This window comes from Astyanax mexicanus, chromosome 7 (genome assembly GCF_023375975.1).
Source record: "Astyanax mexicanus isolate ESR-SI-001 chromosome 7, AstMex3_surface, whole genome shotgun sequence".
NCBI lineage: Eukaryota > Metazoa > Chordata > Actinopteri > Characiformes > Acestrorhamphidae > Astyanax > Astyanax mexicanus.
In genome coordinates, this window is record NC_064414.1 from 34,860,966 (window position 1) to 34,888,664 (window position 27,699).

General features: G+C 38.4%; 1 protein-coding gene across 1 annotated transcript; it reads right to left on the bottom strand.

The window, feature by feature from the left end:
- Positions 1-21,063: 21,063 nt before the first annotated feature.
- On the bottom strand, positions 21,064-27,419 carry ly6pge (lymphocyte antigen 6 family member pge). Its single transcript, XM_049481765.1, has 3 exons — positions 27,171-27,419; positions 22,947-23,063; positions 21,064-22,230 (listed from the first exon to the last, which is right to left on the bottom strand). The coding sequence occupies exons 1-3, from the start codon at positions 27,229-27,231 to the stop codon at positions 22,034-22,036; spliced, it is 375 nt and encodes a 124-aa protein (XP_049337722.1). The 5' UTR covers positions 27,232-27,419; the 3' UTR covers positions 21,064-22,033.
- Between the last annotated feature and the right edge of the window lie 280 nt (positions 27,420-27,699).

Below are 27,699 nucleotides of genomic sequence, written 5' to 3' on the forward strand. Positions count from 1 at the left end.
GGACTAAAGCTCTGGAAGTCCAGGCCAGGCGACGCTCCTGGTTCATACACTTTTTAATCAACTTTTTCATGACTTTTCCATGTCTTCAAGGCAATTTTTATGACCATATGATCATTAAAACATCAGTGCAGACATGGACGACAAAACCAAAAATCAACTAAAACTATAATTATTAAAAAAAAATAACATTTCTTTAAGCAATGCTGACACAATCTTTACTAATAATAAAATATGTGTCAGATCCTGAGGCTATATTTCTGAACTAACCTAGAGCTGATGTATTTGTTACACTCAAAATAGCTTAGGGAAACACACATTTGTAGATTGCAAATTTCCATGATTTTACCAAAACTTCCTGGGCATTTTAATTGTTCCAAAACCTTTCCAGGCCTGGAACTTGTTTTTCATGACCGTACGAACCCTGTGTATTTCAGGCGCCCCGCCACAGTGCAAAACACACACATAAAAAAGGGGGCCAGTCAGCCAGGAAAGGACCCAGTTGTGCCTAAAGTGGTCAGATACCCTCTGAATGTGCGAACTCACACTGCCCCTGGAGGCTACATAAGGAACTGCACGGCACTGCATGGCAGGTTTCAGTGAACAGTACAGGAATGCTTTTCCTGACTCTGCCGACTCCCCTGAGCAAGCGTTGGTGCCCTCGTCACCTCCCCTCTCCCAGCACTGTGATGGCCTGGCTCGCCCCCCACAGAGAGCAACTTAGGTCATTACAGTGTGCTGTCAAAACCTGTGACCGCTCCGCGTCACAGCCGCCACGATTAAGGGCTGAGAAAACAAGAGCAGGCGGGGGGACAGGAAACAAAAAGAGGTGAAAACTGATGGAGGGAACAAGGCCCTAAATAGTTTCTCCTCTTTGACCCCCCTCCTTCTTAAAGTTCACCACTCACTGCTTCCCGCTACCGCTTTTGCAGTGGACTCTATTATTGGAGAGGGAAGGCGGTCACGTGGAAAACACGGATACAGCTAAAAAGAGATTGGGATTGAGAGCACTGACCAGATAAGGGCGCCTGTTATTTTAATAATTTCGTAGGAACTAGGAAACTGAAAGTAATTTGCAAGCAAGTTCTGGAGTCTAGAAAGGCTTGAGTACGGTGGCCGAGAAAGCCCAGCGCAGTGCAAATTGAAAAGCGCTGCAAAAGCACAAAACACATCCATCAAAATTACAACACAGGCGCAGCAAATAGAAAAACGCGCTGCAAATAGAAAAACGCGCTGCAAATAGAAAAACGCGCTGCAAATAGAAAAACGCGCTGCAAATAGAACCACAACACAACGGAAGTGAGTCACAACACAACGGAATTTTCCCGGGGGACCTTAAAAGATGCTGTACCAGCTGTATACAAAGGACAGTAAGTGGCAAACAAGCTTCTAAAAAGTAAGTTATGTTTGTTACCTGTGATTACCACGGTTGTGTGCATATTATTAAAAGTTCTGCTTCACAAAACGCCTTGTTTGCCACTTATTGTCCTTTGTACACATAGTGAAGTCCCAGACGTTACTGAAGACGCAGCTTAGCTGGTACAGTATCTTTTAAGGTCCCCCGGGAAAATTCCGTTGTGTTGTGACTCACTTCCGTTGTGTTGTGGTTCTATTTGCAGCACGTTTTTCTATTTGCAGCGCGTTTTTCTATTTGCAGCGCGTTTTTCTATTTGCAGCGCGTTTTTCTATTTGCTGCGCCTGTGTTGTAATTTTGATGGATGTGTTTTGTGCTTTTGCAGCGCTTTTCAATTTGCACTGCGTTGGGCTTTCTCGGCCACCGTACTTGAGATATGGGAGTATGGAAAATGATAATTAAATGCAGTGTTTCATACATTTACTTGCAATTTCATTCTCTTGTTACAAAAAAAAAACATGGATGTCCTGGAATAGATGTCATCTTTAAATTAGCAAGTGTAGCACTAAGATCTCAATATACATTTCTGATTTAATGCTGCATAACAGAACTGTGCAACCCCATACCATGCCAGACCTTGGTTTGTGGACTTTGGTCAAACCTTAAGGCATCATTTCTTCTAAATGCTTATTTATCTAAGCCACAATACACTATATTCGGCTGTCCCAGATGCCTCTGAGCACAGAGAAGTCCAGAAATCATTTCTGGACACGGTTAACATTAGGTTTCTGTTTTGTACAGTAAAGTTTTAAGTGTCATTTGTGAATGTAACTCTGTATTGCATCGCTTGACACAGATTTACCAAAGTAATCCCTTCCCCATTTGGTTCTTTTAAATTTTGGTGAATTTGCTTCTTGATGCAGTACCATCTTAGGGATCAGAGATCATGCGTAATCAGCTTAGGCTTGCACCCTTGCCTTTTGTGCAGTTAAATTTATATAATCGTTAAAATGATATCGCACATGGCAATGTAGATGGATATAAGGCAAGTCTCTTCCAATATTTTTCTCCTTTTTCTAACATTTAATCATAATAATCTTCTCAATCTTCTCATATTTCTTTACCTTATAATTATTAGCTCTAAATTGTACCTATACCAAATTTTTTGCAGGAATAGATGTATGTTAATAAGTCAAATTTAAATAGAAGTATACTTTTTAGTTACTGGATATGCACATTTATTTTGTCCTGCAGCTGTAACAAGTCAATTTCCCCCTTGGGGGATCAATAGAGTCTTATCTTATCTTATCTAAAATGTGCTTGACGATCTTGGATTCTGTGTTTTAATTCATTCACAATGAAACTATAAAACTGAGAGCAATTTGCTAGTTGTGTAGTCTTGGTGCATGTGGGCGTATAGGGCATATTTTGTTTAAGAAAATAAAGTTCTAATATGTGACTAATGTGCATCAACAACACTTGTCAGTGTCAGTCACCCATATTCATACAGCATGCAATGAAGAATTATGAAGCAAAAGGAAATCAATATAAAATGATTTCATTACTGCAGTATATTGAAGCATCCATCAAAGCTGTAGGACTGGGCCTGCTCTCGCTGAGTCAAAAATATCAGGAGGGAAATAAACCGAAGCTTTCAATTAGATAAGTATTTTCTTCTTATAATAAAACAAGGTGACCAAGGGTCTTATAAAAAGAGCCCTCATAAAATAGCAGTTTCTCATTAGGTGTGATGTCAGCCCACGCAGCACAGAGGCATGCAGGGAAGACAGTCCTCCAGTGGAATGGCAGGTGTTTCAGGACAGGAAATAAACAGCGAGAGGAGGAGTGTGTGCTAGACACATAGACTAATGACACTCAGGAGCAGTTTGAGTCTGTCCTCGTATGCAGTAGCTGTCTGACACTGTCTGCCAGCTCGGTGCATTTTGCCAGCCCACTGCCGTCACAGGTTCAACTTGAGTGGGAAGGAGACACTGTATAGACATGTACAAGTGAAGGCAGTGATGCAATCACATCTGTCACAAAAAAAAAACCTCCACTTTTTTAATAGATTCAGTGCCTGAAAGGCATGAATAAGCGAGCGAGTAAATGTATTAACCAGCGTGTGTGCGGCGGTGAGAGTGTGATGAAGATGACTGCATTTTTTTTTTTTTTTTTTTTTTTTTTTTTGATATCTGATCTTAACTCTTTGCGTGGCCCCCGCTGAAGCTCCAGATGCTGCAGGGAATTTTCCACTTCAAAATCACAAAAGATCAGCCTGTGCATTCAACGTTGTCTACTGCTGTCTCTCTCTCTCTCTCTCACACACACACACACACCACAACACAACACACACACCCGCATATCTCTCTTTCTCACTGAGCAACAGCAGGAAGAGAAAATAATATATATAATTCTGCTTCAAATTACAAAGTCTAGCGTAACCGGATAATGGCTCAGACCTAATTCCTGCACTCTATATTAAATAAGCCCCTCACACATGCAGTGGCAATAAGCTGCATCAGGGCTCCATCACTACAGGCCATTCATCTGAAATGAGTGTAAAACAGCTCAGCAACAATGAACCGGGCTGCCAGGTCTTCCACGCCTTACGCTTTCTCTTTTCTGCGTCATTACGGCCGTCAAACGCGTACAAATTCTTTTTTAGCTTTAGTCCAGACCTCATGACATTTCTTCCCAAAAGAACAAAAATACTGATTCCTCGGCCCAGAATACATGTTTCCACTGTGTGATGATCACAGATGATCACAGATGCGTCTGAGCCGAGTGAAGTTGATGCAGCTTCTGGACATGGTTAACGTTCAGCTTCAGTAACTCTGTATTGCATTGCCTGACAAAGGTTTACCAAAGTAATCCCTTGCCCATGTGGGTCTATCAGCCATTGGTAAATAATGAAACAATGCTTTCACACCTACCTTATTTGGTGCAGACTTTTGAGCGTTTTCACAACAGCACTATTTGGTCCCATTAAAACGAACTCTGGTCCGTTTGTAACTTTAGTACAGTTCGATTGAGTAGGTGTGAAAACAGTAACCGCACTCGGGCGAGGATCAAAAGAACCGGCCCGAGAGCACCTAGAAAAGGTCCCAATCGAACTCCGGAGTGGTTTGCTTGTAGTGAGAACGTAATCCGGTCTCAATCTTTCCCAGCTATTAAATATAGTCTATTTATTTGAGCTAAACTGCTGATTAGGCGCAGTTTAAAACTGATATATCAGCCAGATAACGCTGATTACCACAGCTATGAACAAACGCTGTGTCCATGCACACACAATCTGTGCTGCGTTCACTGCTCACCGCCTCGTGACTCCGTTTACTTTGTGTACACCTGCACTCCAAGTCCAAACACTGTGTTTAAAAGCACAGCGTTTCAGCCTTCAGTTTTGTGTTTATACACAGATATTTGGGCCGGAACACAGAATCTTCTCGCTATATTTACTTTCTTCTATATTTATATTTACACCCATGCCAGACAGCTCTGACCAATCAGAGGTCACAGGGTGCCCACATGGTTTTTGGTGCGCATTTTGGTGCGTTTAGGTTTACGCCTGTGTGAAACCAAACCAAACTACGGGAGAAAACGCTCCAACTAAACGGATCTCATCAAGTCATTCGGACCAAAGAAATGAACTGCAGGTGTGTAAACACCCTTAGACTTTTCAGTTTGATGCAAAGCAAAGCAGCAGGTGTAAAAGGGGCTGCAAACCATGATCCAGACCAAAGTACCAAGAGTTTGGTCTGACCAAAAGAGGTGGTCTGGGTCCAGATCACAAAGGTCTAGAGTGGAAATTGATTTATTTACTGTAACAGTAGATAAACCCTTATATATAATCAGAAATAAAAGGAATCTTTTATTTAATCTTTTACAGTCATTATTCTGTGGGGCACATGTGTGAGCAAAAGGAATTTGGATTCTGACAGAGAGCTAGAATTTGTATAGAGATACACAGTCCACGTAGCTGATGATACTCACTAAACTGCAGTGTGAAACCAAAACTGACCAGACCAAAAAAATACACAACGTCACAAACCTTGGTGCAGATCTGGTCCAGACTTTCAGGTGTAAAAACGCCCCCTAAAACAGCTCAGCAACAATGGACCAAGCTGCCAGGTCCTCCACCCCACACACTTTCTCTATTTAAGAGGCTTCTGCACTTTTGAGAGGCTTATGCACTCAGTAGACCTGTCTTCTGTTCAGCCCAGCTCTGCCACCCCACACAGCTGGGATGGTCTGGGCTGGCTCAGGCTCAGGCTCAGACCTCGCTCTGTGCAGTAAATACCATCAGCCCTGATGCTGCCTTATGTCCTGCAGCTTTCAGCATGCACCACTAATCCTCTGTTTGTGTTCAAACACATCCACCCGTCCGCCAGCATCAAAGCAAAAACCCGCGCTGCAGAAAATTACTGCTGCCTCACTAAGGTTAGAGAGAAATAAAAGACAGGTGAAGCTACAGGTATGCATTAAAGTGTCTATAAATAGATCCAAGGTAAGTAGGTAGAGGCCTGATGAGCAGATTAATATTGTATTGGTATATTCATTTCAGTTGTTTCCTGTCGAGAACCCTCCATGCATTAATAATAAATATAATTAATTTTTCTCTGAAATCTCCTTGCTTTGCAATGTAAAAAAATCCAGCATGCAGCTGGGATTTCTAATTTGCATAAAAAAGTCCATGATATTGTATGAATTTTGCATCTGTTTCTTTAGAGCCATAGATTGTTATGCCACATCTCCATGCAAATATTGGTTTCCGAAGAGCATCAGATGACCCCCAGTAACAATATCTACACACAAATGTTTATATACAAAGATCAGTTTTAGGAAAGTTTAACTTTAATTCGTTTCTATGGTTACTGGCTGATATATTGATGTATTTTTTTTGTCTTGGCAAATAAGTAATTGGTTATGTATAAACATTCATAGTTAAATGTCTTTAGGTGAATTTATCTCACACACATTGACATGGTTTCACAAGTTAACTCGCTGTTTTTTTTTTAAAACACCAACATAGAGACAAAAAAACACTTGAATAAAAATGCTAGCTCTGTATGAGGCAATAGTATCTTATGCTGTTGCTATTATTGCATTCTCATAGCTTATCGCTATAAATGGCACGTGGGCCTCATACATAACAACATACACGGCTTATAAATTTAGTAGTGACACAATAACATATCTTGTACTGCTAGTTACTATGGTGTGTCCAATGGCTGCTACGTTATTGCAGTCATTATCTTTTTCATGTGCCTAAACTCAATTTTAGTCATATATTTTATAGGATAGTTTTATCCATTTTATTTTTAATGAAAATAAATTTCTTAAATCTACTGAAAATGAGATCAATTTATTTTGTGTTCACGTCACTGTTTATTGAGTAGACAAAGAAGTTATATTTCTTTGTACTAGACTCACAATGTCTCACAACATTAGTGTAGAGTCTGTTTTTGCTGTTTCCAGCATACCAAGCATTGTTTTGTAGCACAGCACAGGTACAATTTCCCACTAATCCACTAATAATCTGTATGTGATTTTTATAGCTACAAAGGTTTGCATAGGTGTACAATTCTTTTTAAAACACTCCCATTTTATCCATTTCTTTTTGCCACTCTTTAGGTCCAGTCAGTAACCAGTAATGGTACAAAATCCAGTGTATAAAATTTTGCAGTACACAAAACACAGCACTTTTACACTTTCACCACAAAAAAACAGACACAGAAACGCAGAGAATTCTGTAACTATTAAAAGCAGAAGTCTTTTCTTAAGAGAAATTACAAATAAATCCAGAAACAGTGAGTACTGTTTCCTACACGTTTAAAAGACTCTTGGAAACTGGAGAAAACTGGTACAGGAAGTGTCAGGTCTGGCTGACGCACATGGCAACAATGCCTTTAGCTCAGCTTAACATTGGATTAAGCCTGAGTTTTAGCAGTAATGAGAAGAATTAGAGGTCTGACAGGTGAAGCAGTGCAGTAATAAAGTCATTGCTAAGATGAGAAAATAAAAAAGCAGCTTGTCTGGACCAAACAGCAGCACTGTTTCTGGACACCTAAAGCACAATGCAGTTTTGAGGGTGGAAAAAAAGAATTCTATAATTTTTTCTATATGTCACGATTTGTCTGCATTAGCAATATTCCCAAAAGGACTCTAAATATTATTGCTGCTGCCTTACAAACCACAACATTGCTTGGTATCAGACTGAAAATAAAAGCTGGTATGGCACATCCCGCCTGCAAGCATGAATAGGATCATTTCTAAAAGGAATAGCTGGACAAGACTCATTTTCCAATATCTGTGTAAGCCTCATAAACTCATTAAAACTCATTTACAAGTGAAAGAATCATCAAGCAGATTTCTTCAGCTGAGCACTCACGGTCACACAGATAATTATGTCCCACAGCTGTGCCTCTTCTATACTGCAGACACTTACTGTCTCTTCACTATACTTCCCTCTGCAGGTGAGGATGTGGCATGTGACACTTTTTTTTTTTTCTTCATTTTTCTTTTTTTTTTTTTTTTAATGGTATGGGACACTTTAACCACCATGGGCTACAGACTGGCCCAAGAGCTCAGCCCCAGGCCTCTGGCTCAGAGCCTAACCCCCCCACCTCTCCCCACCAGTTCCCTTTATTATCTCATGGTATTCCTGTATTTGCCCTCTTCTCCGTTTTAAAAGGACTGCATTACTTCCACCTCCACAAACTTGTCAAAACCAATTTGCTCCCCTATTATCCCTCCGAAACTGATTTCACAGTGACCTCCTCCCGCTGCCCCCACCTTACCCCAAAATCTCAACCCCATGTGTCCCTCAATCAAAACCCCCAACACGACCTGCTCTCGCTCTCCCTCTCTTGCGCGCACACTCTCTCTCTTTTTCTCTCTCGTCTTTCACTAGACCTCTCTTTCATTCCCAACAGAGACAGACCAAAGCTGAAAAACAAACACAAAGGAAGAAACAAACACAAAAAAAAACATGTAAAGACAGGAAACGGGGCAACAAAGGCAAAACAAAGCGGCTCGAGGGGAAAAGAAGTTCTGACAGCCTCTGAGAAAAACCCTTGCCCGCACTTGCACTTGCATGTGCAACAGAACCCTCTTCTCGGCCTCCTCTGTCACCCCCCCACCCCACCCTCTGCCTTCAGTTAGCGCCTTGCCAGTGACAACATGGAGGATCTTCATTAGGGGAGAATGCTCAATTATATCGGCTGATATTCGTTTCCAAAACTAATTATCCCAGTTGCACGGCACGGCTGAGTGAGCCTGCCCCTGCCCCGGGGCGCAGCGGTTACTGATGTGATTTGGTTTTGGCTCCGGTGCTCCATTCCTCCCCTCCGTCACTCCCACCCTCTCCTACAGCCCACCCCTCTGCACTGACCCAGCCTAACAGATCCTGCATCTCCGCTTCTCTGATTCGGAGAGGGGACAAGTCCAGACTGGAAAAGAGACGCAAACAAATGAACAGACTTTGATTGGCATTTGATCATTTACATGCAGGTCATTTCAACTCAATATTAGATATTGCACTACAGTTGTGGCATTTTAATTAATTTTGACTTTCTGAAAGGCACATGATTTTTTATACTGATGGAAAAGTGCGGGATGAAGGTCAACTGCGAAAAACATATTTAGTAGCCTTAAACGACATAATTTCACGGAAACCCTGTTTTATTCATTTTTGAGGAAATGAAGAAATTCAATGTAATATCATCAAGGTTTTAAAACATATAAATTATTCCCAATGCCATGCAGAATATTTACTGAAATTCAGCTTTCGTGATGTCATTAAAACATAAACATATCTGCATACACATCCAAGGCAGTCCCATCTATACTGGACAGTGCAGTGAGTGGCAATGATCGTGACTGGTGGTGCCTGCCTGGCCAGAATTGTCCATGCAAACACATAATGCAGGAGGCCCCACACACATATCCCACAAGAAAGTGCAAATTTCTTTAGCTTTGATGACATCATAGACATGGCAAAAGTCATTGGACACGATAATAGTCCTATGTCTCATGATATCAAACATGTCAATGTATATTTGGATATTGAGCCTACAGAGGTTTAGCACAGTCTATTTACCTTGAAGTTATAACGTGTTTTAGCTCTGATGGCTTTTTGAATGGGGTGTGAAAAAGAAAAAAACTATCAAAATAGAAGCTCTACGCATTTACTGGCCTAAAGATCATAACAGAAACAGATAGGCTAACCTATAAATAATAAGTAGAATGATGTAGAATTTTTACCTTAAGACAACAGCCTCAAAATTAAGTTGATACTATGCTGACTAGTCATGAGGAGATTTTTTTTTTCTAATTTTTTCCCATTTTTCTCACAATTTTGCTCAAAAAATTTCCCAACCCACTCATTAAGACTCCGGCTATCACTAGTAATTCCCCAACACTAGGAAGTTGAAGACTAACACATGCTTCCTCCAACACATGTGAAGCCAGCCACCGCTTATTTTCGAGCTGCTGCTGATGCATCACTGCGGAGTAGCATCACAGTGCACTCGGAGGACTGCGCAGCGACTGGTTCCGGTACATCAGCTCACAGACACCCTGTGCTGCAGACATCACCATTTAGTGATGTGGGGAAAGATGGCCATCTACCCACCCGGAGGGAGCAGGGCCAATTTAGCTCCCTCTGGGTGCCGGCAGCTGATGGCAAAGATGCATGAGTAGGGGTTTGAACCTGCAACATCATGAGGAGATTTGCATTGAAGTCTTTTGTACTCCAGACTTGGAACGCTGCTGCTGCACTATGTAACTGGTGAAATTTCTTCATTTACTTTTAGTGATGGTTCTGTATTTCTCAGGGTGTCCAGATAAATGTATATGTAAAGCATGTCCAGGTACAAATTACATTTCCAATTACACTTACAATTGTAGAGAGAGCCCAGGAGCAATCAATTCTAATCAAACTAATTTGTAATGCTGATCCTTTAAAAAGATTGGACATTTTTTTACATAAAAAATGAACTTTGACTGACTTTGTTTCTACAAAGTCATGAACCCACAGAAGTGTCCTTTGTAATTAATGAATAAATAAGGAGAAAAACTGAATTCTGTGGGCCCTTCGGGATAAATAAAGTATCTATCTATCTATCTATCTATCTATCTATCTACTGGGTTTAATCTATACTCAGTATGGTGCTCATCACGAGGAATTAATGAATCACAGTCAGAAGTGTAAAACACAATCAAAACCAATCATATCACACGTCTGTTTCAAGATGCAAGACTCACAGTGGGAGCCAGCCCAATTTAGCTCATGCTCAAACTTAAAAAAAAAAAACACACACAGAACACAGCAGCAAGTCACTGTAGCTGGTGGATATAAGTATAAAATATTTCTCAACACTTTTACCATATGACATCATATGCTATTTTTCATGTGACAGCTATGAAACATGTCTAACTACATGTGTTCTGCTGTTGCAGTCCTTGTCAACTGATCTAACAGAAGACAGGCCATTTAGTCACATTTCAAAGTAGCTAATGCAGGGGGCCATACTGATTATGTACAACTCTCCTTCAACCATTGCCAAATACCTCCTCCCCACCAGCTATTTCATTCTCCAATCCATGCTCACTTCCCTCGCACCCCTCCCTTGCTGCAAAACCCTGGGCCCTCAGTCCAGAGGTAGATCACTTTAATTCTGCTTCATGGATCTTTTTCAAAAAGGACCTGAGACCCAGAGACCCCAGAACCGCTGACCGGGGGCTGAACCTGGGCCGGCCAGTCAACCCCACACACTCGTAAACACAGCCATCGTCTCACATGCTCTGCCCCCCTCTCTTGCACTTTTGTTCCCTCCTTTTGGAAACAGAGCACATTTGATGTGGCCCACTACAGTATGTGCCCCTTTTCTGTTTGTTTAGCTTGTTTGATTGCATGCCATTTGGATGCGAAGGCCTAAGTGGCGCTGCTGGTCGGCGCACAGCCTACAGTTGGCCTACATTGTAGATCCAGAGCAAATATAGCAGCTACCATTTTATGACTTTGATTATATAGATACAGTGGCTTGCAAAAGTATTCATAGGCCTTGAACTTTTCCACATTTTGTCACCTTACAACCACCAACTTAAATGTACAGGGGTTGAAACACCTGGTTTTAGACCACAATCATTTATTATCCCGACGGACAGTTCTGGTGGAAACAAGAGAGTTGAGGTGCACATTGAACTCTGCCGTGATTTGGGCAGCCGTGGTTTAATGTTTTTTGGATACAATCCGGGTTAGCACCTGAACATCCCTTTCAGACAGCTTCCTCTTGCATCCACAGTTAATCCTGTTGGATGTGGTCCGTCCTTCTTGCTGGTATGCTGACATTACCCTGGATACCGTGGCTCTTGATACATCTTGATACAAAGACGTGCTGTCTCGGTCACAGATGCGCCAGCAAGACGTGCACCGACAATTTGTCCTCTTTTGAACTCTGGTATGTCACCCATAATGTTGTGTGCATTGCAATATTTTGAGCAAAACTGTTATCTTACCCTGCTAATTGAACCTTCACACTCTGCTCTTACTGGTGCAAAGTGCAATTAATGAAGATTGTCCACCAGGCTGCTCCAATTTAACCATGAATCCTCCCACACTAAAATGACATGTGTTTCAGTTTCATTGTCCAACCCCTGTATTTTATTGAGATTTTAAGGGATAAACAAACACAAAGTATTGCAGAAGTGGGAAGTGGAATGAAAATGATACATGGTTTTCAAAATTCACAGTATTTCACAGTGGGGATGGTGTGTTCAGGGTGATGAGCCCCGTTACTTTTCCTCCCCATACAGCGCTTTGCATTTAGGCCAGAAAGTTCAACATTGGTCTCATCTGACAACACCATTTTCACCTAGTGCTGCAACTAATGATTATTTTGGTAGTCGACTAATCTGATGATGATTTTTTTGATTAGTCGATTAGTCAACAACTATTTCTGCCATGATCTTTACCTCTGAAAATTATAGAAACAGCTGAACATGAGATTTAAAAGGCATTTAAATGTCTAGATGTTATTTAAAGTATGGTTATTTAGTGAGATACTTAATCTGTTGTGAGAGTCATCTCCCATTGCCCTTCTGTCCCCAGGCCTTTGTGAAATGCAGTACTGTTACAAATGAACTATTAGTCGACAAAGACATTTGTTGTCAACAAATTTAAATAAGCGACATTGTCGATTATATTGACTAATCGTTGCAGCCCTACTTTCATTCACATGTTTGCTGCAACTGCAAGCAACAATTCATGTTCCTTTTAACAATGGATTTCTTCTTGACTTTCTTCTCTTCTATTAAGGGGTATATTTGTGGAGCGAATGACTTATGATAGTTGTCCTGTATTCAGATTCTGCCACCTGCATTGTGGATTTCTGCAGCTCCTCCAGAGTGACCATGAGCCTCTTGGCTGTTTCTCTGACCAGTGGTTTCCTTGCTTGAGCTGTCAGTGTGGGTGAATGGCCATGACTTAGTAGGTTTGCGAGTGTAGAATGCTTTTTCTTTTTGTTGGATGATAGAGTGTACAGTGCTCTTTGGGATGCTCAAACCTTGGGATATGTTTTTATAACCTAACCCTGCTTAAACTTATTCACAACTTTATATCTGTCACCTGTCTTGTCAGTTCCTTGGTCTTCACGATGCAGTTTGTTCACTAGTGTTCTCTAACAAACCATTGAGGCCTTCACAGAACAACTATATTTATACTAAGACTAAATATACTACATAACACACAGCTGGACTCTATTAAGTAATTAGGTGACTTCTGAAGGCAGTTAATTGCACTGGATTTTATTTAGGGGGCTGAATAGGGAATATTTTATATATTTTAAAAATATATATATATACATAAATTAAAAACCATGTATCAATTTTGTTCCCTTTTTTGTTTTTTGTTTCTTCACACTTATGCAATACTTATGTAATGTTTGTCACTCACTTAAAATTTCAGTAAAAAAAGTTTGTGGTTGTAAGGTGACAAGTTCAAGGGGTATGAATACTTTTGCAAGCCACTGTATATAGTGATAAATAAAGCAAATATAGATGCTGCCATGTAACACATTTTCCAGATTGGCTTTAATTTGTCTGCAATAAAAAAGTTTTGCCCAAGAACTTTTAGGATTGAAACAAAGGTCTTGTCTTCTAGATATTCATTAATTTTCCTCAAATCTCAAGTAGTTTTATTGTCAGTACTGCATATGTACAGGACATACAGAGAATTGAAATTACATTACTCTCCTATGAAGATATGAAGATGACTGTGGCTTCTTGGTGTTCCTCGGTGCCACTTACAGATCCATGTATGGAATTAATATATTGTGTGCTGCTAATATGCTGCCAGATAAACTAATGCCAAATACATTATCAACAAGGAACAAGACACAGGCAAACTCTCTATAGGATCAAAAATGTCTGTAGTCCTCTCTCCAGCCTGTAAAGGGCATATGGCTCAGTGGTCTCTGGAGGGAAGGTGGGATTTACTGTAATAATGTCCTAGGAAGAAAAGGATTAGGTTTTAGCAGAAACCTAGGGATGATCATATGAGCAATTTCTTCCGAGCTGGTCACCATGGTGAAGCTGACCTTTAAACCTGGCACTGACAGCAACCGATGGCACACAATATGTGATTTGTCACTAAGAATGACATAACTTCTGCTGCTAACTCTTAACGGGACCACAGAATGTCAAAATGTATTTTTCTTAGAATAGCTGGATAATTCGAGTTAGGTAAACTGAAGTAACCTACCATGAACCTCTAACGCTGTTGTGTCATATTTTTAACGGAAAATCCAGGATAACCAAAAGAGGGCTTGAAAGCGATTCAATCCCAAAACCCCAAAAGTGTTTCATAACAGTCTTGACAAGTTATACATTTTTACATTAACCCAGAGCACTATTAAAGACCCCAATTAAAACGGGAGAGATGATAAAACTTGGCAGTGACTTGTAAAATGGGGGAATATGGTGTTGTTGATACTAGAGAGCAGCATATCTCCACCAGTCTCTGCTAATAATGGGAATATGGTTTGCTACATGAACTAGATCTCATGGTCACTGCATTTCCGGTGCCAGTGTCCAAATAAGAGGATCTTAAACTTGGCATATAATAAATCGAAAGCCATGGAGGCAAACACAGGCCTAACACCAGGCCTTCATTCTCTTTTCTCTCAAATCTCCATTGTCTCAAAACTCAAACATTCTCAAACTGGACTACCTCAACTAACTGCAAAACTGAAGACAAATACATATCAGAGAAGAGAGAAACATGCTTGAATCCTCCCCTCCCAACCCCATCCCCTATATATACCATCTCTACCTTGTTCACGTGTCCACCATAAAGTTTTAGTAACCCTCCTGTACCCCATCTCCTCCCTTTTAACCCCCTCATCTCTCTTCCTGACAACAGTTGTTAGAAGAGGGACTGGATTCATACCACAAAGCAGAAGCCATGTGAGCACCATCCCAAAGTACTCTCTTCAGTCTCATTGCAAACCATCATATACCATATTTTTTGCACTATAGGACACACTATCAATAAATGTCTTTTTTCTGGTCTATTTTCATACACAAGGTACATTGGATTATAAGGCACATTTTAAGTGGCCCTTGTTAGAAATAGAGGTGATGCCATGTTTCCCTTCTAACTCAGCCAGTGCCAAGAACCTGAAAAGCTAAGCTAAATTTAAGTAAACAAAACTGCAACTCTTAAAAAAACATTTTTAGATGAGTCAGACAAGTCGAACCAGCACTGGATATTAATCTACACAGATTTTGGTCCTGAAAAGTATGAATTTCGGTGAAAAAATCTTTTTTACCCAAATTAAAATAAACTTCCGTTTATTTACAGTAAGCTTAGATTTTCAGATTCCCACTAATGCTGGAGCATTAGCATTAGTGGCTAACCGCTAATGCTGCCTAACTGCCACCAAACAGTGATACACTGGGAAACCCTGAGACCGATAATACTCACCTGTGAACGGCCAAATGGCAAGCGTTTAGCGGGTAATGCTAATGCTGCTCCAGCAGTGCTAGCCGTTATTAGCAGCAGACTACAGGTCCATAATACTCACCTCTGAAAGGCCGAATAGCAAGTGCTTAACAGGTAATGCTAATGGTGTTCTACTAGTGCTAACTGGGGTCAGCAGCAGACTATAATAATAATAATTACCTCTGAACAGCCGAATTGCTAGCACTTAGCAGGTAATGCTAATACTGCGAAAAATACGGTACTTAGGGAGAGGTTCACTGACTATTTGATTTCTGAGAGACAATGCATTGCCATAAACTAGCATCTACAATCAGTGGTTATTTATTTTTATTTATTTTTTATTTTATCTCCCCATACAAAGAAAAATAATGTTATGCACTATGAGTTTTACTATACCCCAAGGATTACTAACCTGTAAATATGTACAAAGCAATGAAAACTGTCTGGGTGGTTTCTAAGTTAAACCACCACACTTCCTATTTATACATCAACTTTGAAAAATTCTCAATAAATGGATTTTATGACCCATCTAACAAACCCAAACAAACCAGCCATAATTGTCTCAAAACAATGCCAATAAAAGACATCAATAGCCATAATTAAAACCTGGTGAGGTTTAAATGGAAAAGCCTCCATCTCATGAAATCTCTCTTACTCATACATGCCAAAAGAGTTCTCCAACCAAGACTAGAGTCTCCACTAATGTCCACTAACGATGAGAAGCACCTCTGCCTTTGAAGTTAAAGCGCTTTAGTCCAAACACCCAGCAGCCTTGTGGGCCACTGCCCTGCTCCCCGATCCCAGGTTTTAATGAAGGTGAGAGAGAGACAGAGAGAGAGAGGGAGAGCTCCAAATAAAGCTGATGAGCTCTGACACAGTGAAGCAGAGCACCCAGTGGAACGGCCCTGGAGCCTCACAGTTTGGGGTCAGTCTCTATCCCCCTTTAGGGCAGCCCGTTCACACTATCACACCTGCCTGTCAAAGGAAAAATATGCAGGGCTCACCACAGGAAGGGAAAGAGAGGGTGAGAGAGAGGAAGCAGACAGCAAAATTCAAAGAAACCAATGAAAGAACAAGATCAAGAAAAAAGAGAGAAAGAGCTCCGATACCACAGTTGTAAGAACTGTACATATTGCCACTGTCACACATCTCCACTTGTAGTCATTTTCACTTTTTTCACATACTTTGAATCTGGCAGTTGGTACAAAATGGTTGTCATGTAACAAAGGAAAATTACTTTGTTACCTCACTTAGGTAGAAAGTTTGATTATTTTTACTTATATAATATTTTTTCAGACAACTTTTTATTTGTACTCCTTACATTTTCACACAGTTATCTGTACTTTTTTTTCTCCTTCCATGTTCAAAATAACATTGCCACACCTTTTTAATTTCAGCTTGTTTTCATTTTGGCTTGTTATTTAAAAAAGAATAGGGTGAATCTGATTATGGCTGGATGATCAGAATAAACATATACCATTTCAACACCCTATTGGTATATACATGATCCATCACACCTGCACATATCAAATTACACTCCCAACAAGGACATAGCAGATGTATGCATTTTAATATAACATTATAGTCATTATGGCTTTGTGTTTTGGGGAGAGGGGTAGTGCACTGTAGACCCGTGTGGCATGGCCTACCACTGGTGGTATTCGAAGCATCCCAATGTGGTACACTAAAAGACCTTAGAAAAAAAAAATCTGCTTGCATTTAAATAGTTAAAACTGAAATCTACAAACTTTCCTTATGTACATTTACTAACATTACATTTGTTTGTGTTCAGTGCTTTATCTGTTAACCTCTTTGTAAGCGTGACTTCAGTTCTTTACTCTCAGAACTACAGTTTTATCCTTAATAACGTCAGTTTATTGGCACTAGTGTTTTCCTTTGTCTAAATCCTTCTGAGATGTCTCATTGGGAATTCTGTATTAGCCAGAAACAGTAATCAATCAAACAATTACCATATTAAATTACAGTGTGTGAAAGCGGCAAGCTTCACACAACAGGTGAAGAACCAATGGCAAACGATGCGAGATGTACAGTTGTGTTCAAAATTATTCAACCCCAGTGCAGGAAAATGTTTTAGTGAGTTTAACATTTATTTTTAAACTTCAGATCCACAATCATATCAAATAAGGACTTGAAAGTGGTCATCTTTAAGGGGTTAAATCATTTGATCAATGAGGAAAGCACAAAAAGGACAGGTTGGTATATTATAAAAAAGATATAGTTGTAATTTAAGTAGTAGTAATTAAGTATTGTTACTATTATACAAGTCCTTATTTAATCTGATTGTGAGCATAGATAAAAAAAATGAAAGTTAAACTTGCTAAACCACTTCACTACAGTAAGGATGGAATAATTTCAAACACAAGTGTATATGTGAGAATTACACGTCAAGCTTACTGTGTAGAAGCATGTGTGTGTGGTACATGTGTTCCTTTGAAATGGCTTCCAGGTGGTACTTTTAGTTTTAGTTTTAGAAGCGTCCCTGGTGGTATGTGGCCTAAAAGGTTTGAGAACCACTGACCTAAACCATCAAGCTTAAATGAATACATAACTTATGCTGGTCAAGAGCTAAATTGTTGTTGTTGTTGTTTTTGAGCAGGGTCTTCCTGTAAGGTTACTAGTTGAAACATTGGTCTAAAGGGCGCATATATCAAATATATAAGAAAAAGAGAAATGAGAGCTTAATTAAAAATAGTGTTTTAACTGTCTCGGCACATTTGTGAAGCAATTGTGACGCCTCGTTAAAGTGTATGTATCAGTTTATGTATATAAGCTTGTTAGCATTACCAAACATTACTTATCTATAATACAGGAGAATAATGGCTTTAACCTGTTAAAACGAGAATTATCTCCAGCGACAGAAAGAATGTAAGAATGCAGTTTTCTGCCTGTAATGCACAGAAAAAAACGACTCTAATATTCTACTAACATGAAAACATGACTAAAAAGGGTTTTAAATCACATACTTTCCTTCATTGGCTCTAGTACTACTGTTTTTCCAATGCAATAAATGGAGCCAAGTTATTGATTCATTGCTTTATAAACTTGTTCATTGGCTGGTTTATGGTCTTTTCTGATGGACGACAGCTTTCAAATAGTGTTATGTGCAACAAAACATTTAAAATAAAAGAAAATACATGATGCTCATTGTAATGAAACCTCTGAAAGGGTTCAAGAGTCATAGGTGAAGAGAGGACTATGCTCCGAACCAAATTAACCACGACCACGCATTTCTTAAAAATTTGCTCTGTGATGACAGCTCTGAAATAAAGTGGGATTTATGTGGGGCTACAGTACGTATTTAAAAAAAATACTCACTTAAATCCTGCTCTCATATCACCACACGCCGCACGGTTAAATATTTACCTCCGAACAGAACCAGCGCTGTAGCGAAACACCACACAAAGTTTCTATAGTCCTCTTTCACACGAAAACCACCACAAAATGATTCACCAAGCGAGGGCGCAGTACTGGTGACATTAGTGAGTTTATACTGACCCCTTGTGCTAATGGTCTACACATCACCAGCAACCAGCAAGTGAAAAAAATGGATCTCTGAACCTGTAGCAGTGTGTAGCAGCAGAGTATTAAGACCATTCAGAAAATGTAAAAAACAAACAAACAAACAAAAAAACCACACATGATTCCAGTCATAAAAGTCAGAATTTCAACACTAGACTTGTAATTTGTGTCCGTAATGCAGTTATTTACTAGTAGAAACTAGATATGGGACGTTCCAGGATTTTGATACATTTCCTGTCCCCCCACTTAAAATTCAAATGTACATATCCAAAATATCTAAATGGCTATTTTTTGTGAAAAATGTACTTGTTATAAGACAAACTGTAAAATTTGGTGGAAAATTAAGCTCCTTAGATATTATTCAAAAGACTGAATACCTTTGGACCACCTCAAAAAATGACCGTTTTCTCTTGTCCCACACATTAGGTGACCTAATCCTTTGGAGAATGACTTCCTCTTGTATATTATTGACATGCATCTCCTTTACTTATAAACAACTTCTTTGGTCTACATTGTATTGCATGTTACAGTTGTTATGCTATTAAGTTGTGTCCCACAACATGCGTGCAACCCTGTTACCATAAGGAATTTTACCTGGCAGAGAAAGAGTTAAAAATATTTGTCTACTGGCACAAAGGAAGTGACATCACAAGGACATTTTCTGCCCACATGGCAAGACCAAGAGTAAGTGCTCTAACATTTTTCAAGTTTTCTTTCCAAATATGTTTGTCCAAGTTGTGTGTGTCACTCAGTGAACGCAACCCTGTTACTCATATTGTAAGACTAATAATGAGTAGAGTCAAAATTTACTTTATATACTTATATAACCATGTTTGTCCTTGATCTTGTATACATAGCTAAATTTTACAGTTTTATTATCTGTTCCTGGGGTAAACCACAACTTAGCCTAGATTTGCAACCCTGTTACTTGCAACCCTGTTACTGGAAGTTACCAAATATATTGCATAATCTAATTTAAAAAATGCTTTGAGACCTGAGATGGACAAATCAAACTTTTTTGATAGTCTATTACCTGTGTTTAATAAATATATGACTAAAAATGATCAAATTGAAGATCAAATTTTCAGAAGTGACCACCCCTGAAATGTACCAAAATCCTGGAATGTCCCAGAAACTAGATATCAGATTTTAGAAGATTCTTCACTAACTAAAATACTGATAAGATTTTAATACAAACATAATTGTATATATTTACAATAAAAATAATTATATGTTTTACCAAAAATATTAGATCTTCATATCTATAATGTTTTTGTAGGTAAATAAAATAGAGATTTAAATAAGCACATATCCTAAATGCACATTTCTACTAGTCCAAACCACATAAGAGATATCCTGAATTGACATGTGTTAGTGTAAGCACATGTAAATTGACTTTTTCCCTAGTCAGAATTGCTATAAACATACATAATTACAATTTTTTAATTTTCTTTACTTGCATCCTCACTGGAGTACCTGCCATGAAGTTGGATATATTTGCTTCATCCTTTAAATTATTTTATCTAATTATAACTAGTCAAAATATAATTGTATATATGCCATCTATCCATCCACACATCCATCCATCTATCAATTTTTTGGGGAGTTTCTTCCTGGTCAGGGTCACAATGGGTCATCATCGGGCATAAGGAATGACCCTCGAACAGGATGCCAGTCCATTACACACACTCCACCTCCAGGAACTCTTTCAGGACACTGAGAAAACTATTCCAGGTGATTCTATCTCATAAAGACACTGAGAACATACCAAGAGTGTGCCTCAATAGAAGAATCTAATGTATAAAACATGTCCTGGTTTAACACTTTTTTTTTTTTTTACAAAATAATTCCACATTATGTTCCTTTATAGCTTTAAAATCTTCAATATTAAATTTACAATGTAAAAAATCTTAAACAAGAAAGAAAACCCACTGACCTCCTTCCATCTCTTAAATACACACATGGCAGATGAGCTGTCTATACTAAACTGCATAAATACAGCTTTAGAATTTCTGCTTAGAAAAAAATGCTTTACAGAGATTTTAAATTCGAGTTCTCAATAAAATTGAAAATTGAATGAAAAATTGTGCACAAATAATGTCCGGTAGAAAAGAACACACTCTCCGACCAAACTTTAAACACGCATAGATACACAATTTAAAAATGCACATTATGGAAAACGAAGTGCTTTATTGTTTATATTTACAGTAAATCACCAACAACAAGTGTAAAGTGTGTATTATAAGTCTTATACATAAAACACCCATTTAAACTTTTTTTGTATGTTACCTTAAACCATCCCAGTGTATAAAATCTAACTTCAAATAAGTGGAAAAGATTGTTAAGGCCAGAAAACACAGATCAAACTAACAAATATGAACAAACAGAACAGAGTAGCCAGAACAATACAACCTTTAATAAACTAGTAACTCATAAACTGATATGGACATATTAGATTATGTGACGTGTTCTTTAAACCTTTTGAAGGTTCTTCACACTCACACATATCTTTTTCAAACATAGTTCTTTAGGGTCAGTGTCCCCAAAGTGACATGACATGTATTACATATTGCCTGGGACTGGAAGATGTTTAAACCCTGGTTTTATGGCACCAAAAAATTATATTTATTGTAATTATTCATAGCATTATTTGCAGCATTACTAATATGTTAGAATGTTTGTGTTTATTGTGTTAATATTAAGTGTTGGTCATGTGCTCTGGCCTCCAGAATATTATTATATATTATGTGCAGATTAGAACTAGCAAATAATGAAGATATCCAGCAGTAGTACATCTACTTCACTTCCACAGTAGATTTATTTTCATTACATTGAGTGTAATATATTTGATTTAGGATTCAAAGGCCTTTGTTGTTTTTCAGTTCCATCCTTTGTCCTTTTAATTAATCACACAGAGCAGCATGAGCCACGAAAACACTCATTACTCTGTTTAAAATAGACAAGCACACTTGTTGACTGTGTTGTGTTTGTTGCGATAGGTCCATTTGTGCGATTGGTTTCAGTATAATAAGCATGATCAAAGACATGATAGCATTTGCAGAGGTTACAGACTTCATAACGTGAGTTTCTGTCGTATGACACATTGTTGCAGGGGTCGTTTAGGTTCATGCTGGGCAGCTTTAGCTTGACAGTAGATGCCAGAGCAGCGGCAGAAGGACTAGCAGGTAGGTGACCCCTCCGCTGAGCCTGGCTGCATGCCCCGTCACATTGCAGTCGTCTGAGTAACAGCAGTACACCTTCACCCCTGGAGCTCTGTAGCCTTGGCTGTTGGCTTGGCTACAGAAGGATTTGTAGGAGCAGGACTTCATCACACCACCTAGTAAGAAAAAGGGAAGCTGCATTAATAGCAAAGCAGTTAAGAAGATGAACTCAGAATTATGAGCATTGAGGTTCTAATGTGTTTTGCACTCCTTAAAGAGATAGTGGACCCCCCTGCGGACTCTGCGTACCCCCTGATGTGTCTGAGCCGTGACCAGACGGAGCAGTCTGTAAGCCACCTACCCATTTTATCCAGTAAGCCCCTGATCTTCCTATTACTTGCACATACACACTCACACATACACATGCATACATACATACATATTATAATGCAGGGTCTGAAGATAGGAATGAACCTTCCATCACACTTCCTATAAATCCTGTATTTATAATGCATCATATGGCATAACTCCTATATACCAAAAGCTACACACTTAGCAGGTCATACAATACAAGTATGTGACTTAATAAAGAATTAAAGAGTCATAATGCCTGTGGCCTCATAATATCTGTTCATAGAAAAACATTGTACATACTAATAAGACATTAAGAAACCTGCCCTCATGAAGAGACATAGTTGTAAATTATAACAAGTTCTGTATGTAGGTATAAGTATTCATAAGTTATTAAACAATAGCTTATAACAGCTTTTATAAGGTATTATGTGTGCCATATTATGTACAATGTTTTATAAATACAGGATTCAAAGGAAGCATTACCCAAATAACCTTATATTATAACCAAATATGAAATACCCATTAGCTTAAAACTTACTGCCATGTCCTTTGACCACAGCGCAGGCGTCCGAGTAGCTTGGACACGTTTTGGACCCCTGTCGATTGCAGTCTTCGTCTGTCGACCCCATGCAGGTGTAACAGTGCAGTGCCCAACCTAGCCAGAAAAAAATAGCAGACTGCATTTATACTTTATTCTTCTACTATAGATTAAAGAGTCTAACATTTAGTGTTCTGAGAGACCTGTCAATTTTGTATAGGAATCACACAAGTATTTGTATTTTAATAGTTTGAAAAATTTAGACAATTATTTTAAGATGCAAGTGTAGTGTATAGATATGCAAGGCATTGTAAGACATGTAAAATAATTTAAAGCATTGCATCATAAGAATATAAAAAATTACATTACTTTAGTACTTTACAATCTACTTTTTCATTACCGTTATATTATGTTTTTATATATATACAGCTCCGGAATGACAAAAAAATTACAGACCACTTCAGTGTCTGAATCAGTTTTGATTTTGCTATTTATAGGTATATATTTGAGTAAAATAAATTGTGGTTTTATTCTATAAACTACAGACAACATTTCTCCCAAATTCCAAATTAAAATTTGTCATTTAGAGCATTTATTTGCAGAAATTGAGAAATGGCTGAAATTACAAAAAAGATGCAGAGCTTTCAGACCTCAAATAATGCAAAGAAAACAAGTTCATATTCATAAAGTTTTAAGAGTTCAGAAATCAATATTTGGTGGAATAACCCTGGTTTTTAATCACACTTTTCATGCATCTTGGCATGTTCTCCTCCACCAGTCTTGCTTTTGGATAACTTTATGCCATTCCTATTGTAAAAATTCAAGCAGTTTAGCTTGGTTTGATGGCTTGTGATCATTCATCTTCCTCTTGATTATATTCCAGAGGTTTTCAATTTGGTAAAATCAGAGAAACTCATCCTTTTTAAGTGGTCTCTTATTTTTCCAGAGTTGTATATCATATAGCAGAAGAACAGTATTAAGAAGTACCACTGGAGGTGGTACTGCCTTCTATAACCTACTCCCCATATACAAGACACAGTGGATTGAGGGATGTTGAATGCCTGCACAACTTCAGAAACAAAATGTCCCATCTATCTGATATGTTTGACTGAGTTTCCCCTTCTGAAGTCTCCATTGCTCCACCTGCCACTCGCGTTCAGTAAAACTGAGTCGAATCCTCTTTCAGAGGCTGTACATGTGATGTATGTATGCAAAGCCGCATGACGTGGCCATGAGAACTCAGCAAAAACCGACCCGACACCCCAGTTTTTAGAATGAATATATTAGGCTTAGCACACTGGTACCATTAAACACAATATTTTATCCCTTCTGCACTCAGAAATGCTTCTGCTTTCAGTTTAAAAACAAAACAATATGGACAGCTACTTTAACAATGACAGTATTCTGGCTGTTTATTAATTTAGTTGTAATGTGAATATATTTAGGCTAAAATTAAAATATTACTCATAGCTTAGTCTCCTTTTAGCACTAGACTTTTGCAAAAATAAGAAATTCCTCTGTGCCTTTAGGCTATACTCTTAATATATGGTTCATCTAAATCTGTTTGATGTGCTTTCACTCTCATATTTCATGTATATTTTTTTACTACAACCTTTGAATTTCAAGCCAAGGATTTTAGATATTTTTACTCTAAACTGTAATAAGCACAGCATTTACGGACATTTAGAGTGTTTTTTTAACTGTAATCTTGTTTTTTCTCACAAACTGAGAGAACAATATATAGAAAACAAGAGATTATCCTACATAAACTCTGCAGTCTCTGGCATCTCAAATGTTTCCTGAAGTGAAATGCTACCCCTGGGTTTTTCACCATCCTTAAGTCGTACATCTTCCACAAATCAGCCGTCCTCTGCTCACCATATTGACACGAGAGCTCTGAGGCGCCAGTGGCCCGAGGTTTATTTTGATGTCTTGCTCATAAGGTTGGGTCTGGTTTTACACAGGCTGTTCACAGCGCTGATCGTTTAATGGAGGCAGAGGCCTACTTCCATCTGTGAGTAAGCAGTTATCAGCTTATCATTCCGGAGCCATTTGGCAAATATCCCCACAGGCGATTTTGATCTGTTCCAGGTATGGAAATTATGCTTCACAGTGGGACAGCCTCCAGTAGCGGATGCTTCACGCTGGAAGAAGCAGCAGATGAAAAATGTCCTCGGAGAACTGACCTCAATCCCCTGCCTACAGGCTCCACGAGCTGTTATCATTGATCTTAAATCAATTTCAACACCCATTATGAGCTTAGCTCTTATGATTGCATGTCGGTTTATCCACATAACTGTTCAACAAAAAAAAAATATATTTTTATTACTTCTTTATCTTTCTGATCGGTTAGAAATCTACACTTTACTTGTAGACAGAAATGTTTCTAGACCATCTTTCACATTTGTTAATGAAACTCTGTAAACTCTGTAAAATTGTGTGCTTTAAGTCAATTAAAATGAAGAGAGAGCAATTACACTTAACAACAAACCTACCAGACCACTCTGTTTTTTAGAATGAATATATTAGATATTACAGCTGTGGTCATGATAGAACTCTGATAACAGTAAGTAGAATATTTTGTCCTTGTCCAAGTCAGGAATGCAACTACTTTAAATAAAAAAAAAATGTAAAAAAAAATTAGGGACTGCTGCTTTAATGCACATCCATTGCAACTACTTGTACTGTATCATTTAAATAGGTTAGGATGCTCCAGAACAGGCACACACACTGCAAAAAAACTAAATCTTAGCAAGTGAAATTTTCTAAATTTAAGGCAATAAATCTTATTTTCTTCTCTGATAAGACTTTTTGTCTTACTGGGCATTGTAAGTGTTAGATTATATAGCTTATTTCATGGATAATTATCTTAATCATTCTTACTTAGAATGTGTACCTTATTTTAAGTAATTTGAACTCAAAATAAGCACAATCAAGCAGCAATCAAGTTATTCTGATTTTTGTATCCAAAAACAGTGACTTTATTACTTGATTTAGGTTTTACTTCACTCATTTTGAGACTTTGCCATTGCTTTTTATAGGAAATCTTACTAAGAAAATTTTGCTTACCCCATTGGCAGAGTGTTTTGCTTAATATACATATATTTGTCTTAATTTGCATATATTTTGTCTAGTTTTTGCCTATGGATTTTTTGCAGTGCAGTCGGCAGATCAATGCTAAGCCTTGTCTGAAGGGGTGTGATTCCCAACAACCTTGGTCTTTGAAGGAGTAAAACTGTAAATATATTGTGTTGTGATCATAACCCATCCAATATCTTTGGAATGAATTTTTGATGGTTGAATGCAATCAAATTCTTACATTGGTAGCGTTATATACCAGTCATTCTTAACAACACATTTATTCTTAAAACTCACTTTTTCCACACTTTTCACAAATATTTAGACATTGACCAACGCCTTCTCATTTGGGATTTGTCCCATTTATAGGGACAATAGGAGGCATCATTATTATAAGAGCATAGCTGTGAACAATTGTACAGTTTGAAAACATCTTTAATTTGATATATGGTAAACTTCTGTTTGGACTTTTCTCAAAGAACACATTTAATTCATTAGACTCACTTTAATTTGTCAATCTCACAACTGCACTACTAGAAAATTAACATAAATTAAATAGGGAACAAAACAGAACCCTGCGGGAATCAGTTCACAATAAGTGTTTTTGCACTACTGTTTAAAAACTGAATAATAAATCTAGGGTTCCAGGGCTTAAGAAAATTCTTATCATGATGAATGAGGCCCAGTGTTTTAATATAGGAAAATGTTGCTTAATAGACAAAGCTGTTGTAGAACTGGTTTATTGTAAATTCTTCTTTAGTTGTCATATATGAAACAGTGAAGCATCTTTTGCCCTAACTAAGCAGCACTGAAGAGCACTTAGCAGTTTCATCATATTTACAGAATTGAACAGTCTGTCCTTGTTAGTAAAACATGCTCTCAGATAGTAAAAATAATATGAAAAATTTACTTATTTTAGAAACAAAAAAAAAAATCAACGAAGACCCACAGACAGAGCACAGACTGAATACAAATATGTGAATACGTGAGCCAAAACAACAGATGGAGGTCTAGACTAAAAAGCTTATGAGGCAGAAGTGTCCCGCTGAACCACATGTTGCTATTAGACCGAAACAATGCTGGTACATAAATCATAAAAAAAATCTAAAAAAAAAAAAAAAATATATATATATATCAGTTACTTACTGTAAGAAGCAAATAGGACGACAGAGAGGGCAAGCAACAGGCAGCATTGGACAGCTCTCATGTTGCAGGTCGTCGTTGGCTGGCCCTTGGATGGCACAATGAAAAGCTGGTTGTTTGCTTCCAAAACCTCTGAGCTTAAGCCAGGCTATCAGAGGGCTAATACCCCCAACAGAAGTGAACAGAGGAAGATTACAGACCTGTCCACTAAGGCCCTAAGACACACGAGCAGTGCTCCACCAATTTTTAATTAGGACAGAGGAACCACTTATCTCTCCCAGCCAGTGGAGACCATCATTTGAAATCTGTCTTGCTGCCTCCATCCACAGTGGCTAGTAAACTGAGCATGCCCAGTGCCTCTGCTGTGTAAAATTAACAATGTATAATTTCAAGCAGTAACAAAATCTAATCCAATTTTGATTTGATTCAGTTAAAGCATAAACATATAATACTACAGCAACCCAAGAATAAACACTGTAGCTCCAAGCAAACATACTGTGATGTCTAGGAACAGAAAATATAGGTAATTTGT

What these genes read in the sequence shown, in the direction of transcription:
- ly6pge (XM_049481765.1), bottom strand. Translation starts at nt 27,231, where the DNA reads ATGAGAGCTGTCCAATGCTGCCTGTTGCTTGCCCTCTCTGTCGTCCTA. An exon ending in CGTCCTATTTGCTTCTTACA is followed by an intron (nt 23,064 to 27,170) that starts GTAAGTAACTGA and finishes TTTTCTGGCTAG; the next exon opens with GTTGGGCACTGCACTGTTAC. An exon ending in TGTGGTCAAAGGACATGGCA is followed by an intron (nt 22,231 to 22,946) that starts GTAAGTTTTAAG and finishes TTTTCTTACTAG; the next exon opens with GTGGTGTGATGAAGTCCTGC.